The 19,331-nt window shown below is 31.1% G+C and overlaps 2 protein-coding genes across 2 annotated transcripts; both read left to right on the forward strand.

Moving 5' to 3' along the window:
- Positions 1–5,242: 5,242 nt before the first annotated feature.
- LOC122609120 (RING-H2 finger protein ATL54-like) lies at positions 5,243–9,420 on the forward strand. The gene is made up of 2 exons (XM_043782181.1): positions 5,243–6,059; positions 9,119–9,420. Exons 1-2 carry the CDS (start codon positions 5,243–5,245, stop codon positions 9,418–9,420), a joined length of 1,119 nt encoding a protein of 372 aa, XP_043638116.1.
- Positions 9,421–14,056: 4,636 nt separating this feature from the next.
- LOC122609121 (RING-H2 finger protein ATL11-like) lies at positions 14,057–15,022 on the forward strand. Its single transcript, XM_043782182.1, has one exon. It carries the CDS (start codon positions 14,057–14,059, stop codon positions 15,020–15,022), a length of 966 nt encoding a protein of 321 aa, XP_043638117.1.
- The last annotated feature ends 4,309 nt before the right edge of the window (positions 15,023–19,331 follow it).

Below are 19,331 nucleotides of genomic sequence, written 5' to 3' on the forward strand. Positions count from 1 at the left end.
CATACGTCATACGTCACAACTATAAACGTCACATATAAGCGTTACATAACATGTATCACAATCAATCAACTAGATATCTAACGTCTCAATTCATATCACAACAAATTGTATCAACCGACAACCGTTTAACATCGAGTACACTTTCCACCCTGATATGTCCATTTATATATACATTCCCATATCGTTTCTAAGTCGTTTTAAGCTTAATTATGTGCAAATTACATGTATATTCGATGCTTTGATAGTATTGTTAGTGGTTGCAGGCTTAGAACAGGTGAAATGGTTAGAAACAGCTTTCGGATGACTAGAAGATGCGTTAGGATGGTTCATGGACGCGTACAAGTGAAGACAGAATGAAAACTACAAGTTTTGGCTGAAAACAGAGCAGGTGTGTCGCACCTGGAAGATTGGTGCGGAGCATTTTCTTCTCAAAAAGTTGGAAGATGTGAGAAAGCAGGGAGGTGCGGCGCACCAACCCTGTGGTGCGTCGCATATCGGGCAGAAGAATTTTTGGAAACAAGGCCAGGTGCGTCGCACCTGATCCTTGGTGCGTCGCACTTGTAGGTCGGTTTGTGAATACTTTTTGTAAACTCTATAAATACAAGACCAAAACCCTCCCATTCGATATACATTCACTTCCAGTCGATTTTAGGGTTTCTTGAGGTACTTTTTAGCAGCTTTTACGTTCTCCAAGTTCTAGGGGTTGCTCAAGGGATTCAAGACATTCAAACATCGATTTTCTTAGCTTTTCATTCTCTTTCGCACTTTGGTACAAGATGTTTACTCTTTCTTTTGCTATTTGTGATTTATTTATGATTATGTCTAGCTAAATAACTTCATCATCCACTGAGATGAAATGACACATTGAATAATGGTTGCATAATCTTTGAATTCAAGTTGATTTGATTTAATGTTGTGTCGTAATCTTAGCTTATTAATTCTTTGTTATTTAACTCTTAATTGCGGATAGTTTTTGCATGATCTTAGTGGTAACTAGGCTGTGTAAAAGTTATTTTGATTGATTGGTTAGAAGAAATTGTTTCTATGACGGGTACGGTAGAAAGTAATTAATAGTTAATAGAGTTAACGAGTTAATGGTTGGGTACAATCAATAGACACAATTGTTATCTAAATAACCAAAACAATTAGTTGACTAGGAAAGTTATGAAAGGCATCTCGGAGTACCGGTCTTAGTAATTAAACTAGTTAATTTAGGGAATTGAATAAAGTAATGAACTTGACGGGTACGGGGTGAGTCTTTGTTTAGTTCTCGGTTATTAATCAACATATTCAAATTGGTTCTTCATTTAAGTGCAACCTAAATAATGTGTGTCATGGAGTTGAAGTGGATGATCTTTTAATTCTATTTGATATACGACAATTCTCTTTTCGATAAATTCTTTGGAATTTCTAACTCTTCCAATAAACTAACGTTTTAATATAAAAACCAAGATGACGTGGTGTCTTTAAAAAACCAAACTCTTTTTAACTACTTAAAACTCGCTAGCTCTTTGTAGTCTTCGTGGAACGAACCTTTACTTGCTTTAATCTATATTACATACGAACGGGTCCACTGCCCGATTGTGTGTGGTATTCAATTCGGAGTATTTTTAAAGAATTTAATTTAACTAGATTTTCACACATCACACCCCAAATAAAGTAAATGTAGGGGATACGAAACTCACATGTGCCGATTAGAAGCAAGTTAAGATTAAGTTATAAGTATTCACGAGCTAAGAATATATGGGAATCTTCAATGTTCACGACCTATCAATATGTTTATATATATATATATATATATCATTATTTGTATTAATATGCAAGTATTTATATACTTATATTAATGCAAATCACCATTTGTATAATGTATGTATATAAATTTGTATATATAAATATGTAAGTAATTTAAATTATATATATGTTGATATGTAAGTAATTTAAATTGCATATATATACTTCTGTTTGAGTACTTGACTTTGGATGGCTCAAAACAACTCGAATTGGACATGAAAAATACTAAGGAACGACCTAAATCAGAAAGCCTAAACCCATGCTAGAGAGATCGGCCCCACAGCTAGGAGTTTAAATAAAAGAGGAGGGAGAGACCGTAATGTATGGTGATACCACCGTAATATTACGGTGGTTAAAATCATGGTGGCGTAACAAACGGTAACATTCAGCGTACAGGACGGTGGGCAATTTTCTGGATGGCGTAAGAGGCGGTGATGACCACCGTAGCTTACGATGGTCAGGAAACAACACTTTTGGCGTCTGGCTTGCAATTAAGTGGCGTAAACAGAAAGGTTGGGCCGTAAACTCAGAACAGACACAAGGGAGCCACCATAGGCTACGCTATATGAGCCGTATCCTACGCCAAAAAGGCTGGACCCCGCGTAACTAACGCCCACAGAGGCGTAAGGGACGGTGGTGCAAGAAGCAAAGGAAACCTGGCAAAAGAAGATGAGCACTCTGGGCAAGATGGGTTTGACCAGAAAGTCAACCTTGTCTTTTAGGTTTTAAAACCCTAATTGGTGCCATGAAATCGATTTGGTTGGTCCAAAAACTCAATGGCTCTTTTGCTAAACGTAATTAGACTTAATTAGACCTAACCCATTTTATAATTTTACTCCATAACATAAATTTTATATAAAAAAAATTTCGTTTTGACATCTTTTTTGATACACATGAACCCTAATTTTTTATTCAAGTGGCTTTAGCCCAAAATTTGGCCATGAATTACCAGGGTGAGACCAAAAACAAGTTCCAAATGTAACCCACACTAAAATTCGATCCTTAACCTAATTAAATCCGAAAGTTTGGTTTCTGACCCATTTAATCCATAATAACCCTAATTTTTGAATAAAACGGTTTTGACTTGCATTTTGACTCAAGATTACTTGCATATGACTTGAAACATAATTATAAATATACAATGATGCTTTTGAGCTATTTAAGGAGATTTCTTGGACTTTGAACTTCCAATTTTTGAGATGATGATTACTTGATGATGATAATGATCAATTTAATGTGATTCTAACATAAAACACAATTAATGATCCAAGAATTTTAGAGAGAGTGAAAAAGTTATATGGGTTGGTCTTGCATTTAAGTGTGTGAGAGAGAGATATAGATGGAATTGAATGAATGGATGAGGGTGGAGGGCTTGGATTGGGTGGTTTGGGATAGGGTTGGGTCAACGGTGGTGGTTCATGAGTCATGGGTCGACCTATGAATCACCCGGTTACATTTCTAGTTAAATTAAACGTCACGTCATATCACATAACCTAATAACCCGATCACATAACCCGACTATCGTATAATAATTCACAAATTCGTCACTAAAGCATTAAATGATTCAACTAACTATTATTAAGTAGTCATCTAGTTCATTCAAGTCAACAGGTCAATTTAGATAAAATTTCACTAAATTGCGAAATCAAATTACATTTAATCACGTTTAGTCACGTTAGATACAAGTCATAAATCATGAATGTTACAGACGGTGATAACCGCGACGGTTTAGTGGTGCCGCGATAGGTGGTGGTGGCGACGATGGCGGCGGCAGTGGGTGGTGGTGATGGCGGTGTCGCGACGATGAGGAGTGGTGGTAATAATGTGATTATTAATGTAGAAGTAATTGATATAAAAAAGTTAGTGTATTTATTTTAAGAGTTTAAAAAATTCATGTTATAAATTATTTTAATAAATATTTTGCAGAGATATTAAATGTAGATTATAAATGAAATGAATGAAGCCGAGAAATAAAATAGTTGCTTCGCAACCTATAGTTTATGGGCCCTTGCGTCCAATAATACAAGAAATATTTTTAGCACACCGTCATTGGGTCATTTAGTCATTTAAAAGAGGGAGAAAATAAAAATGAGAAGGTATCACTGTAGAGGATATACTTTTTATTACATGTTTTATGCGGAAAATGAGAATTTAATCATCATTTAGAGTTGATGAAAGTGGAATGTTTCACACTTTTACTTTATAAAAAGCAATAGGAGTTCATTGTGAATTTGGTCCATTAAGCCCAAAACTTAAAAATGGGCCGTCTGTACCATACATCTGTTTCGATACAAGTTGTACCTTATGTTTCTTAAGGTTAATGAGCGGAGTTCTTACCAATAAATCTTCAGTTATTTTATACAAAATTGGTATAGGCACGACCGCACGATCAATGAGAAATTGTCATGTAATCTTCTCAAACCATACCAAATCAAAAGAAGTGGGGTGAATTTTGGGTAAATTTTAGTACCAAAATGAAAGTGGAACATTTCCTTAACACTTGTACAATACAACGCAAAGAAGCAAAGGTGTAGTGATACCAATTCTCTCTACGAGAATTAACACACAGATTTGGGATTTTATATGCCGATACTGATAAATGCCGTAACAAAAAAACTTGATGCCAAAATTCTGGTCGTCTGTACGGTAACTTTAGTACTTTACCATTAGGATACCCTTACACTTGTGCCTTCATTGATATAAAAGTTGAGATTTGACCATATAAGCTCTTTTGGTTTATATAATAACACTACTAGTAGTTACTAGTTAGTCATCGCCAGTCTTGGTTAGTATTACATCAGTTTAATCTTTTATTCATTTATACACCATTTGGATTTTAATGGCAAATTAAGTATCCATTTAGCATACATAACACCTTCAATCCGCCAAAAATGATTTATAGTGAAACTTTTACTTTTATTTCATATGTATACATCATTTTTAAATAAATAAAATATATGCTCCATTATTTTTATTTCATTGTACGTAGTTAAAAGACTATGTTATCCCTACACCAACAATTTCAAAGACGTTAGTTTAGCAAATGAGACCTTGACAAAATAAGATTTTTGTGTCTTACCAACATATGAAAACGATTTATTAATCTCAAAAGATGCCAAAAGTGTAACAACTTATTTATGAAATGGATAAATTCGTTACAAATAGTCCTTTTATAAATTGTACATAGGCTATTTATGAAATGGATAAATTCGTTACAATCATTTATAAATTCGTTACAAATAGATTTTACTCATACGCATATGGTTTCCTAATTAAGTCTTATCATGCATATTGCATACAGTTTATACGCAATAGAGCCTTAATGAAGTGATAATAACATACTACCTACAATAACACAAACTAACCTTTATGATTAACCCTTCTCACCAATTCTTTTCATTTTTTTATCCTTCCCCAACCCCCTCTTTTCACCAACCATCTCTCAATTGCAATGAACAACCGAAAACTTCTCCAAGAACTAAATTCCAACAACCAAAACTCAACATGTTATGATTGTGGTCCAACATGTCCATACAAATGTAGCTACCCTGAATACTACTGGCCGCCACAACCGCCGCCATTACCACCACAAACCACCCATATATCACCTTATGTTATCATCATTGTAGCCTTGCTTGGAAGTGCTTTTCTTTTTATAAGCTACTACCTTATTATGGTAAGATGTTGTACACGTTTTCGACGATCCACACAATTCTCAAGTGAATTAGAAGAGTTTTCGGATCAAGATCACACGGGTGAAGTTGATAATCCTATTTGGTACATCACTACCATTGGGCTTCAACCTTCGGTGATTAACACAATTAGCGTGATCAAGTTTAAAAAAGACGATAGTTTGATAGATGGAACGGATTGTTCAGTTTGTTTAAGTGAGTTTCAAGATGATGACATGTTGAGATTGTTGCCAAAATGTAACCATGCATTTCATATACCGTGTATTGATACGTGGTTAAGATCACATACAAACTGCCCTCTTTGTCGTGCTGGTGTGTTGTCTAATAGTTTGAGTGCGGTTTTGAGTCCTGATGATAGGAGTTTTTCTCGAAGGACTGGATCAAATCGACTTACTACTTACCAAATCGAGAATGATAGTGATTTGGATAGGAATCATGTGCAAGAATCTAGTGAAGTTTTTGAAGATATAGATGATTCAAAGAGTGAATATGAGTCGGTAACGGCGGGAGGAAGATCATTTTCCATGGATTATTCAACAGCAGTTGATGCTGAGATTGTTGTTGGGGAAGTTGAAGGTGGTTCAACAATTGATTGAGCAATGAACAACCAGATCATGTTGTATGAATCCGTGAACTATAAGAGTACATGTCAATTTTCGTTTCCTATTAGGGAAGCTACAATATTGTAGATTGCAATAATGAAGAATTATAAAGAAATTATGCAAGCATGTTTGTATCAAAAGACATCTTGTCCTGATTACCATTTTGTATATAGAGTAGTTATAGTAAAAATCTTTCAATGTTAATGTGATTTTTCATATTTTCATAAACTTGTTACTTGTTAGAATTAACATTGAACTAGATTAAATTATTTGTGCCTTTCTTTTTAGATTTATAGGGTACGTTGTTTACATCTCAACATCTATCTCTTATATATACCATTGACGTGTTACGACCCAAAATTTGTGAAAAATATCATTGGGTGCATGTTACGGCTAAAAAAACATTGTTATAAAAAATGTGTTAAGCATAACATAAAATGACTAGCCTAAATGAAAAATATACAACAATTGTTATCAAAACCTAAATTCTCACGTATCGGTTTTAATACTCGGATACCACATTATTAAGCTTTGTGACTCATCATTTTTATATATAGTTCACAAAATATAGTTTATTCACTAACTTTGTATAAACTTGGAACATGTGATATGAATTATTCATCTCTAAGCTCATGTAGTCACATGGTGATCATAAGAATTCACAATTAAAATATATAAAAAAAAAGAACATATAAAATAATAATTTAAATAATAATATTTTATTTCAATGAAAATTACACAGCTATTAATATCTTTTTCAAAACCACGTTATTTCCTATATATATTATTTTTATAATAACATAATATAAAGTTATTGTACGTATTTAAGCGATAATAATAAAAACTTAATATAAAGTCATATTAACAATATAAATATTTTAGAAGTGAATGCACCTATCATAAGAGATTATATAGAAATTTTGAGACTTGTAAATTATTGAGATATTTTTATGTATGATCGAAATTACTAGTTTCATACATGTAAAATTGAAATTACCTTAATGATACTTATGGTTTATATCAATTTCGCTTTCAGATCATACCTTATGTTGACAGTCGTTAGTTTTGATGTTAAATAGCCCCACGTGCCTTGCACATGAGGTTTAAAAATGTAATATTATACAAATTACAGGTAACATATGTGTAGTTTACACTTATAATTTAGCAAAAAATTGTATGTGATATAAATTTATTACTAAGTTTAGAATAATTTATAATTATGATTTTATAAAGTTATTCATTTCTTAATATAGTATTTTTAATTTACAAAATATATTTTGTTATTGTATAAAAAACTTAAATACTATTTTACGTAAGTACCAACAATTGATATTTTATTGCATTTTTTTTATAAAAACCGCATTCTATGTTTTTTAAAGACTATAAAAATAATTAATATTTTATATTTTCTTAAAAAATAACTACTTTAAAAGAATTTTGTTAAACTTTCAATATGACTTTTATAAAAAAAAATCACATAGTAATAATAACAATTAATTAATGTTTTTGTTGTTGACCGTGCATTCAGCATGAAGATTAAGGCTAGTAATCAAATGTAAGAGGTGAAATTTGAATATTGGTGGATTACCTCAAAGTTAAAAACCTTAGCAGATAGGCTGCCAACCACTTTGCCAATAATGATAATTAATTAGTGTTTTTAAAAATAATAATATTAAAATAAAAATACAATTTCTATAATAAAAGTTATACGAGTATATAATATTATTTATCTTTTATGTAATAATTATGACTTTTGAAACTAACATTAGATTTTTTATTAAATAAAATATTATTTATAGTCATAATCGTTTACTATAAAATAGCATTAATATTACTAAAGAAAATAATTTTTTTAATAAATAATTTACTTGTGGTTTGTTTAATATTACATGTTTCATACCTTATATAGAAGACAGATGGGCTACTTAACGATATAACTAACAACCGTCAATGTGAGGTATGACCCAAGTGTGAATTTGTAAACCATAAGTAGCATTGGGGTAATTTTGATCTTGTACGTATAATACCAGTAACTTTGACCAAACGACAAATACCATTTAAGTAATTTAGTTTGAATTAAAATCTAGTTTTGTCAAGACAAATAAGAAAAAGAAAAACAAACAAACATAAGAAAATTGGTTCAAGAAAAACGGTACTTGATTACTTAAACAAATGGTATCATACGAATAATCAAGGCTTCCAAAAACGTTCAAATAAACACACCCTCAACTTGAATATTTTGTAAGACCATAAATCCGAGAAACGTTTGATGTTATTGAATAATAGTTGAAAACAAGACAAACAATTTTTGATGGATAATTATTACATATAGCATAAACTTTCACTCATCTTCAACATATACAAGAAGTTCATTATTATTTTGAAAAACAGCCATTTCTCCTTCTTCCAAATGAACTATTGCTTCAATGCCGTCTCCAGACACAGTATCCATAAAAATAATATGACTTGAACCCAGCATATTAGTAGAAAAACGATTTATGTTTCCTAATACAAAATTAAATGAACTCAAAAACAAGATTAATGCCATGGGTGTAACTCCATTGAACCCTACACGGGTCGAAGCATTATCATCTCTACTATTTAAATTTGTCTCTAATAGTAAAAATGAGAGAAAAAATTGATACAATTATTTGTCCTAAAGCAGCGGCAGGCAATTTATTTACATCAGCGGTTGCAAAAGATACATGATAATTCAAGTGAAATCAAGTTAAATGAGGTGATTATGAGTTTGAGGAAAGATATGTTAGAGATTGATCAAGGAGTAAAAGATGTTGAAGAATTGGGTGAAATGTATTTGAAGAAAGAATCAAGCTTAATACAAGATCAAAATCGTAGAACTTATACATTTTCGAGCATATGTAGATTTCCGTACTACCAAGTAGACTTTGGGTGGGGAAAACCTGAGCGAGTGATTTACGTAACTACTGCCTTTGGACAATAATAATGTTTCGTTAGTGGTAGAGAAATTTAAAAGATTAAAAGTATATTTTGTGGAGGATAAAATAAATTTAGGATTTATTGGCGATTCGCCACGTGTAACAGTTGCCCAATGGTTGATAAAGTTAGTCATCGTGAATCCATCCGCGACTTTGTGTGATATGGACACAGCCACTGCGACCCCACCACACGAAAAATGGGTCAGTTGGGCCTCTAGCATATTTGGACTGGATTTATTAAAAGCACAACGAAGCCCATTAGGAATAAGTTTGTTAATTATTGTTTCATCTACGTTTCTTTTGAGAATGAATTCATTGAGTGATATGTCAATAGAAGCTTCTAAGAATTCAATTCCTTCATCATTGCAATTGATGTAAGGTGCACAAGGAGTAAAGTACCTACCCGCAAATGGATAATATTGTGTTAAACATTTTGAGAGTGATTTTTTTAAAATGTTGATATCACTACTTTTGTAGTTTTTGTAGAATAAAACCCATGGCATATGAACGTCGTTAAGTAAACGATCAATCGTTGAAAGATTATGAAGTTTGAGGTGAGGAGGTGTTGGAAATGATGGTTTAATTCTTTCTTGGTGTGTGATGGTAATGTCAAATGGCCTTATTTTCTCAAAATTTTGGATCTTTGTCATCATAGTGTTCATTTTTTAATTACAACGAGTAAATGTTGAAATGAAGATGGAAATTTATGTATACACAAAGATTATATAGAGTTATAGGGTGTATCACGCGCTCTCTTCAGTTTTATTACCTTATTCACTTTTATTTTACCTTCAATTCATTTTACTAACACATATATATCATAGCAGCTCAATTACTCTATACGTGCATACCATGCGTACTACTAGCATTGCGCATTTTCTTTTTCCAATTTTTTACTAGTAAATATTTGTGTACATTAATTTCAACTTAATTTGTATAGAAAATATATGTAAGGAGAGAAGAATTAATTTAGTTATTACTTAAAATATCCTTAAAAACATATATATATTTTTTTTTGGAAAATGATAATTGTAGCCCCTGTGGCTATGGATACCAAGTTATTACCATTAATCTTTAAAAGTATTTAATTTAAAAACTAACTTCATCCCTAACTTTTCACATTATATGGAAAAAATAAAGCAATCATCTCTTTCTAAATCTTTATTATATTAATCTTTCTCCGATAAACACTTTGTCACTTATGTATCACTCCAGAAATACATAAAGGTATATCATTGTTATCAGTTTAAAATCATCGAGTTATGGGTAAAGAATATTAAAGATGATGCAACAATATCACAAGTAAACGAAGGTCACCATTGGAGATTTAATTTTGTTATTAAGATGCCCATTACTACTTATATATTTTCTTTACAGGCGATTTTATTTATTTATTGATTTTTACTTTTTTGTGAGATCATGTAAAATTGTGTATGCAATCGGGTAGTTCATGAATTTTTATAGTTTGGACTGAGTGTCCATTGTCTTTTTATAAGTATTCTTTAATTTAATATGATGAACCTGCAATGTCTTGATTGGCATATGATAATATTTCATGTGAGAGATGAAAGAAATATAGAACTTGAAAGAGCTAATCACATTATTTGTTCCATGTAATGCGGAAGATAGAATTTGACTAGGTTAAGAAACATGTGTTTTGCATAAATAAAAATAATTGGTAATCACATTATTAGTTTTTAAATTAAATATTTTAAAAAATAATTGGTAATAACTTGGTATCTATAGCTCTAGGGGCTACAATTATCATTTCCTTTTTTTTTATGCAAAGTGAATTTTGATTTATACGTACATGTTGGAGACAATTTTAATCTGTATCTCTCATGGAAAATACCTTTGAGATGATAATCTCAAGACTCAAATCTGAAACCTTAAATAAACTCATCCCCAAAACCCACATGCATCAATGTATAAGTTCTTTAGTTTTCTGGTAATGTTTATAAATAATATTACAAAAAGTTAATTGTGCATCAAGTATATATTTATTATTATTTATCAAGGAAATCATGAGTAATTGTTATGCATATTCATTAAAAGGGAAAAATATCCGTGTTTGTATGTAACTTGTGACCAGCTACTATTGTATGAAAGAAACTTTAATCGGGTTTATTGTATGTAAATAGCCTGCTAAAATTGAACGAATCGTGTAAGAAATCAACGTGGCACCACACGGCATCTGATACATGGCCCAATGAGAGACCTCCATATCAGCTTATTTACACGATTCATTCAGTTTTAACATGTTACTTACATACAATGAACCGGACTAAAGTTTCTTTCATACAATAGTAGCTGGTCACAAATTACACACACACAGATACTTTACCCTCATTAAAATCACGTTTGCATCAGTTTAATTTGATAGGTAGTCATGACAGAAAAAAATAACTATAATTAATACTTTGTAACACTCAATATATATCGATAAATTGTTTTTGAAATAAGGTTTAGAAATGTAAGAAAATAAATTAGTAGTTAAGTGAATATATAAAATGTCAATTATAATCTATAATCCTAATTAATTGAATATAAGTTAAATAAACAATTCATTAATAATTTATATAAAACAAAACAAACTTGATCCAAAAGTCTAGAGTTCGCCTTATTTGTTTTACATTGTATGTTATATCACAACCATGGCTGCAAAACTGATATATGCTATCAACTCGGCCATTTGGGAAGTTACACGTACTTAGGTATATGCAGGGAAATGTGTTAAAGCAGTCAATGTGGGGAGTACTCGGAGAACTCGGTCAAATCAGGTCGACTCGACGCCCTACCTTATGACAAATATTTACAAATAAGATTTTATTGTCGCATCGATTTCTCCCGTTGTTGTCCAAATTGGAGATGTCACATTGTCATCCTTCATCTTAAAAGGGGGCGAGAGGTATAAAGATATGTATACATATAGTTAGAGGACTATTTGTATAATTAGTTGATAGTTTATGTTCATTTAGGTTTATAAATATTTTGCTTGTATCCATTTCACAATTGAGATTCATGAATATAATTTTTATAAACTCGGTTTGATAAAGGAGACCGTCTAGAAGTTACTAGAGGTCTCAAGTACATAAATCTAGAATTACACGCTATTACATTAACTAGATTCTTTTTAAGACTTTAACTGTTAAGACCGTAAAAAAGTTGAAAAAAACTTATGTTAATTATGATTTCCCAAGACACAAGAAAAAACCTTATCAAAGAAGGCCAAGCCATAAAAAAGAGATCGAAAGTATTGAGTTGAAAATCTCCATACAACTCTGATACAAAATAGTGTAGAAAGTCGAGTTTTTAGTTTTAAATTAGTGAGAAATTTTCTATAAAAGTATATATGATAAATTTTATGTGAGTCCATAATTTTATTTTTAATTATAAATTATAACATAAATAAGTTTTAATTTAATGAAATCAAACCTTATGATAGGTTAATAATCTATCAATTATCTTTTGGTATATATATAAATAGTAAAGTATAACAAACAATGATATATCTATTTATTCTATTTTATTCAATGTAACAAACAAAGAGAAAAACTTGTGAGGGACATCCCAAGAATCTTGTAACCAAACCAAAGAACTTTTTAGCCGAATCTACCACTAAAATTCAGAATCTTTTCACCCAATTATAACGGAGAACCTACGAGCTAGAATCTTAAAATATTTTCTTATTTGTATGATTTCTTGTCATAATATATAATTGAGTTTTTTAAAAGAATAGTAGATGTATACATCAATGATATATCTATTAAGATGATGCTTACATTTGATGTATAGACAAAATGCATATATTAAAAAACGAACTTTTGTTACATTCTCAATAATAGAAAAGATGGGGTTAATAATTGTAAAACAAGTATTAAAGTAAAATAAATAAGACAAAATTTTAACCCTTAGATTATGATAAAACTGATACACGAATATTCACGAAACACAAGTATATATGTTGATGAACGATGATTTTTATGATGCATGATGATTTTTATTGAAAAGATATCTATTGTTTTCTTTGTTTTCTTTTTTAATTTAATAATTGTTTTATTTTATTTAGAGCCTATAAATGATCTATCAAAACTATAATTAATTGACATTTGTGTAAGAAGATGATGACATAGTATTGACACAAAGTATAAAAATTAGTATTACGATGAATTTGAAAAAGTAATAATTATTTTTTATAGTTAAAAATTCTAAATTATAAACTACTATAATACATTAAATTGATAATTAAATAAGATAATTATATAAGTAGGAAAGTTTGATTAAATCAATATAAGGAACATATTTATAAAAACTATATAAAATAAACTACTCTTTCAACCTTTAAGCAATTCACATTTTGAAACGCCCATAATATTACCCCTCTCTTTTTTTTTAACTAATTTAAACATCTTCACGTAAAATACATATAATACTTTTAATAAAATAATTTATTGATAGATCATTAAATGCTTAAATAACCCTCTTATAACAATTAATTTTATATTCACTAATACACCACCAGCACCGCCACACCTCGACGCCACCATTGTTATACCGTAGTCGTTATTACCATCGTCGTCGCATCCCACTGGTATACGCCTAGTAATTAATAAATGATTAGGGCATTATATGTGGGTCACTGGGTTGTCTAAATTTCATTGAATGGAAATGTTTTATGAGGATATATATAATAGCTATAAAAACTATAGTATAATATGTTAACTTTAAGTACCAAGAAGACAAGAAGTTAGAAGTGAAACACTAAACACCAAAATTTGAATCAAAGCCATGTTACAAAAATTATAGAAAACACATATTTCTTAGGATTCAAAGCAAAATCATATCCAATCGGCTAATACAGGCTTTCATTGATTCGAATCACCAACATGTTTCATTTAATCAAATGAATGGTTGTTGTGTTGCTTTAATAGCAACAAACTGTTCTGCCACAACCAAAGCTGTCTGAGTGAGAACCATCGTCTGCAGTGCCGCGGCCAAGGAAATTAAATCCGAAATGAAGATGTCCACACCTATGACAGTTGTGTTGGCCTGCCTCTTGACTTCCTTCTTGTTAATTGCCTTCTTTTACTACTATTTCCGCCACTATGCTGAAGATCAGCTCGCCCTTGCTGCAGCCACCGGCCACGTGGGTCAAAGAAGCTCGATGACAGAGGCAGCAGCCCGTGGGCTTGACCCTGCCGTGATTGCAACATTTACGAGCTTTATATACTCAGAAGTGAAGGAGATCACAATTGGTCAACAAGTTCTTGAATGTGCCGTGTGCCTAAATGAGTTTTGTGATCACGAGTCTTTACGCTTGTTACCAGAATGCAGCCACGTGTTCCATCGTAATTGTATAGATGAATGGTTGGCTTTTCATGTCACCTGCCCGGTTTGTCGCACAAGTCTTGTGCCAAAGCCAGGTCGACTCGGTAAGAAAACTGAGTCACCGTGTGACTTAGGCGGGCCAACTAAAAGTCATGTTTCAGTTGAAGTCAGTCATTTGAAACATGACCATCTACCTTCTAAAAAAATGTCCCGTTCTTGTTCAACGGGACATTTGACAGCTACAAGGCATGATGAAAATGCAGAGAGGTACATGTTAAGGTTGACAAAAGATACACATGATATTCTAAAAAGTTCAAGTACAAATCCATCCACAAGCATGGATATGTCATCTTTAACAGAGTGTACTTCGAAAACGGGCCTTAGGAGTGCGAGTGCAAATTTTTTGAGAGGATCAAGTTATTCTGATTACGAGAGGTTTGGCCAGGAAAGACGATCTGGTGATCAACGAAGTCTTGGGAACACAGGATCGTTTAACTCTCATAGTATTTCCGTTCATCTTGGGGATGATTCAATGACTGGTTCGCAACGATTTTTGGCATCAATATCGATGACATCTCCATTTAACCGTTTGTTTCAACTATCGAACAAAGTTAATGAGGTGATCATGCAAAGATTATATGATAGTAATTGAGATTAAATATGACATTCAGAATATATGCATTCGGTTTCACTTTGTGACTTTTATCTTTGTTAACCTTATGTCGGAAAGAGAGAAAATACACATTACAGTATACTATATTTATTTGTTGTTACCAAAATGAATTGGGCTTAAATTGAAAATCTTATTGTGCAGAATATTCTCATTTGTATTTGTTCTACTAGATTCACTTTATCATTTTCTTTTTAAGATTCCCGTGTGAAAAAACATGTTTCATTTGAGTCATTCAATCACTTAATTTAATTTTCAAATGGGATCAAATAAGTAGATAACCAAAAGACCAAGTATATCTAGTGAAATGTATCTGGATATAGGTGCAGTTGCCTATAGTTATTTTTTATTTTGTTAAAGAAGATATTTGATAACTTTCATTAAAAAGAATTGAATTGTGAAAAAAAAAAAAAGAGACAACGCCAAGACGTCTTATTTCTATCGTAACATTTCAAGAACCAGACACTTTTCTACAAGTTCAATACGCATATAGCGGTATGAGTCTGTTTGGGTCCAAAACCTTTGGATCGGTGTCCAAAACTGAAAGCTGTTGAGAAACGACCGTGTTTCTTCAATCTTAGCTTCGGTTTCATTTAAAAGTGTACAAGACAATATATTATTTATGGTCAAGTTGAAGGGCTAAAAGTGTATTTCACTCAAAGAGAAGGGTCAAATATGAGTGGGTTATATAACTTCAATACACCCTGTTAGTTGCAACATTTATTTATCTGGCTATATATATATATATATACACCAACCCAACAAGGAGCAGCTTGCTTACCAGAAAAATTCATCAATACATATTCTAGAAAATTTTATTATCATGTAGATCCTTAATTTTGTTGATTGTTACCAGATTTGTACATTGTACTAAAACTTTTTAATATAATTGTTTGATCATAAGACTGAATAATAAAACTCTTTTGTTCTTGATTCTGGAGAATCATCATTTTTACAAAAAAACAAACCAAAGTTTTTTAGTTTGTTATTCAATTTTTGGTTCGCCATAATTTTAGTTTCCATAAATGACGACACCTTTAAGTCATTAAGTTATAAATAAATTGAAACATAACAATAGTTGATACTTAATTGATAATGTTCTTTTTAAATGAGTTATTATATTGCAACTGTTTAACTTCGTGAACAACATCCATTGATGGAGACATCATGACGGGTCTGAAATCTCAACTCATTAACTTATATTAATATTAAAGAATTCGACAATCTTAATTTCGTGGCGGATAATTTTAAACACTTGATGAATATGGTCATTCTTAAGAGTGAGATACATTTCATACCCATCCAAAATATCCAACTTTAGTTTACTATTTATATCTAACTATTTCCTCTTTCGTTTCAAACGATGTCATATAATTCGAAGTTGATACGTTAATTACTACTATTAGATTCATTCGATTGTTGAAGCGGCAGCCACCCTAAAAATGTGGAATCTATAGTTTTGAAACCTATAATGCACGATTAGACATAATTTATTTTGTAATATTTGTAGTGTAAGTTGATAAAAGTATATACTTCAATATTCATGTTTCTTAATTTGTTTTATTACGTTTGCGATGCACGACACATTTGATTTATTTTTGCTTATTTGCAGATTGACACGAGTTTTAGATACTCGGCCGTGAAGGAGATCAAAGTTTTAATGGACAAACGTAACGCCAAATAATTAGTTGTGTTTCACTATTTGTTAGATGTTATACACAGGAAAATGGACAAAAGTCATATCTTATACGAGTAATTTATTTCCAAGAAAAAAAAATAACTTTATAATTGTTTGAATATGGCAACCCCTAGTCCCCCCATTGGACTATTCAATGAAACAAATTAAGGCCTATTAAAAATGCCAAAGAGGTACATGTTAAGATTGACAAAATAGATGTCCTGAAAGTTTGGTTACCAATCAATCGACAAAACACGATTGAGTGAACAAAGTTTTCGGATCCTTTTAACCATATTTACAAAGAGAGTCACATATTTATTTTGCTAGTTATATTACTCACCCGCTGTACGGTAGCTAAATAGATTATATTATAAAAAAATTTGATGTGCCTCATACATGATTTGTAAGTATGAAATAAATTGTGCTTAAAATAAATCAATAATTGAAGCTAAGTTATAATAAACAGTAATGATAAATATAATATATGTCTAGTTAAAGTTTTAGATTTACCTTAAATTTTAAAATCACATCAAAATCGGAACTTGTAAACATAAAGGATGACGACAAATAACCTTGTAATTTCGGATCGTAAACTAAAACTTTTTGAAGTATTCATGTTATTAACTTATTTTATAAGTAATACAAGTAATAGGAGTTGAAAAATTGAAAAAAAAAACAATTATATTAATTAGAAAACGATCAATCAAATAAAGTTATAATGTATTTTATATCCACAAGTTAAAAGTTAGAGTTTAATTATAAGTTTAATAAGGAAATTGAATCTATATACAATTAAAAAAACTAATTTAATAAAATAATAAATTAAAAGGACAGGTGTCGATCAAGGATTACACTACGTGTCGTTTCAAGAACATCTCAATCATGTTTTAGTTTATTGATAGACTATCAAGGGGACCAATCAAATAAGAAGATCCTTTAAATAAGAACACGATGAAAATATTCATTTTGATGAATTAAAAGTTATAAACTAATATATTGCATAACTAATTATTATTATTTATGTGTTAAACAATACATTGATCTGTCAAAATCGAGAAAATCATGTTTTTTGTTTTGTGTATTTATCTTGGATGCATGTTCATCAAAATTGATGCATCCAACAAAAAACATGATTTTTCGATTTTAACGGATAAATGTATTGTTAAACACTTAAATATGATAATTAGTTATTCACTATGTTAGTTTTATGGACTTTTAATGCATCAAAATGATGTTTAAGTGTTCTCACCGTGTTCTTATTTTAAGGGTGTTTTTACTGGAGTGTTATTATCAATAACTCAGAAGGGTACCCGCGCGTTGCGACGGTAACTTTGGAAAAACAAAACGGTACCTTTCTGGTTGCTTGAATATACGAACACAACACATTGGTTGTATATAGGGAAAATATACACGCAATGCGAAAAATAAGATTAGCAAAACAAATTAAAATGTAGATATGTGTGACTTCTCAGAATTCAAACACAATGCTACAATCTATTTTTCTTGCTACAATCTATTTTTCTTTGTTGAAAATGGGAGCATCACAAAATTACTTCTTACACCACATTCTATAATTTTATATAAGCACATTAAAATATATAGAGCATAATCGCCTCAGTTATAATGGTGAAAAGCCAAGTTGGATGAATCTGCTCACCATGCTTTTGAAGTTCTTGAACAGTTAAACCCACTTTTTGCCTGTGTAAACGAATCTTGAAGACACACAAAATGGATTAAATATTCCCAACCTTAAAGAACAACAGAAAAGCAGAAAGACCAACAATATAAGATAATTAGTGCACGTAGAACATTCAACTTTTAATAACTTGCTCAAACAGGACTTCGTCAATTACACTAATGGCCATTGTGAGCTCTGTAATTGACGTCTGCACAAATACCAACAATATAAGATACCATACTTGTAAAGAATTTAATGTAAGAAATCATGATCCTATATTTGCAACATGTATGTAAAAAATGATGGAAATACACACTTGAGGACCTGAAAAAGTTTGGCTCCTGTAAGAACCTCATCAATTTACGAATGTAACATTTAAAAACAAATGGTACAGACCACACGCTATCAAGCTGATATCCTAGTTTCACAATGAAGAGCTAAAGAGAATCTCAAAACGACACATAAAAGAATCTTTTTAAGTTGAAATACTATTATAATTACCTTATTGGTCTTGTGCCGATGAATGCCATTAGGTCGTTATCTCCGCCATGCTTCCGTTTTTGAACCAAAAAAAATCTTTGTTCTTCCTGCACAACATGACAAACAAACCAACGTGGAACGACCCATAAAAAAAATTACAAACTTGTACAATTTAAGGCGATAATAATGCCGAGACATTTTAAAAACGTATATCTCTAAAGCAACCAAAGAGCATCGTTGGAAGGGTTGTAGTGGCTTTGATATATGGCAGCCAACTTTTCTGCTTTTAACTTATTTTCTTGTTCTTAGTTTCTAAAATGGTTCATTGTTTTTTCGGCTTGTCCAACCCCATTGTGTTCTTCATTTTTTTCTCCACATTCTGCAATTTCCTTGTCAAATTTCACCTGTAAATATAAGAAAAATATGCAATTATAAATATTGATCATAAAATTCAC

This window comes from Erigeron canadensis, chromosome 7, assembly GCF_010389155.1.
Source record: "Erigeron canadensis isolate Cc75 chromosome 7, C_canadensis_v1, whole genome shotgun sequence".
Taxonomy (NCBI): Eukaryota; Viridiplantae; Streptophyta; class Magnoliopsida; order Asterales; family Asteraceae; genus Erigeron; species Erigeron canadensis.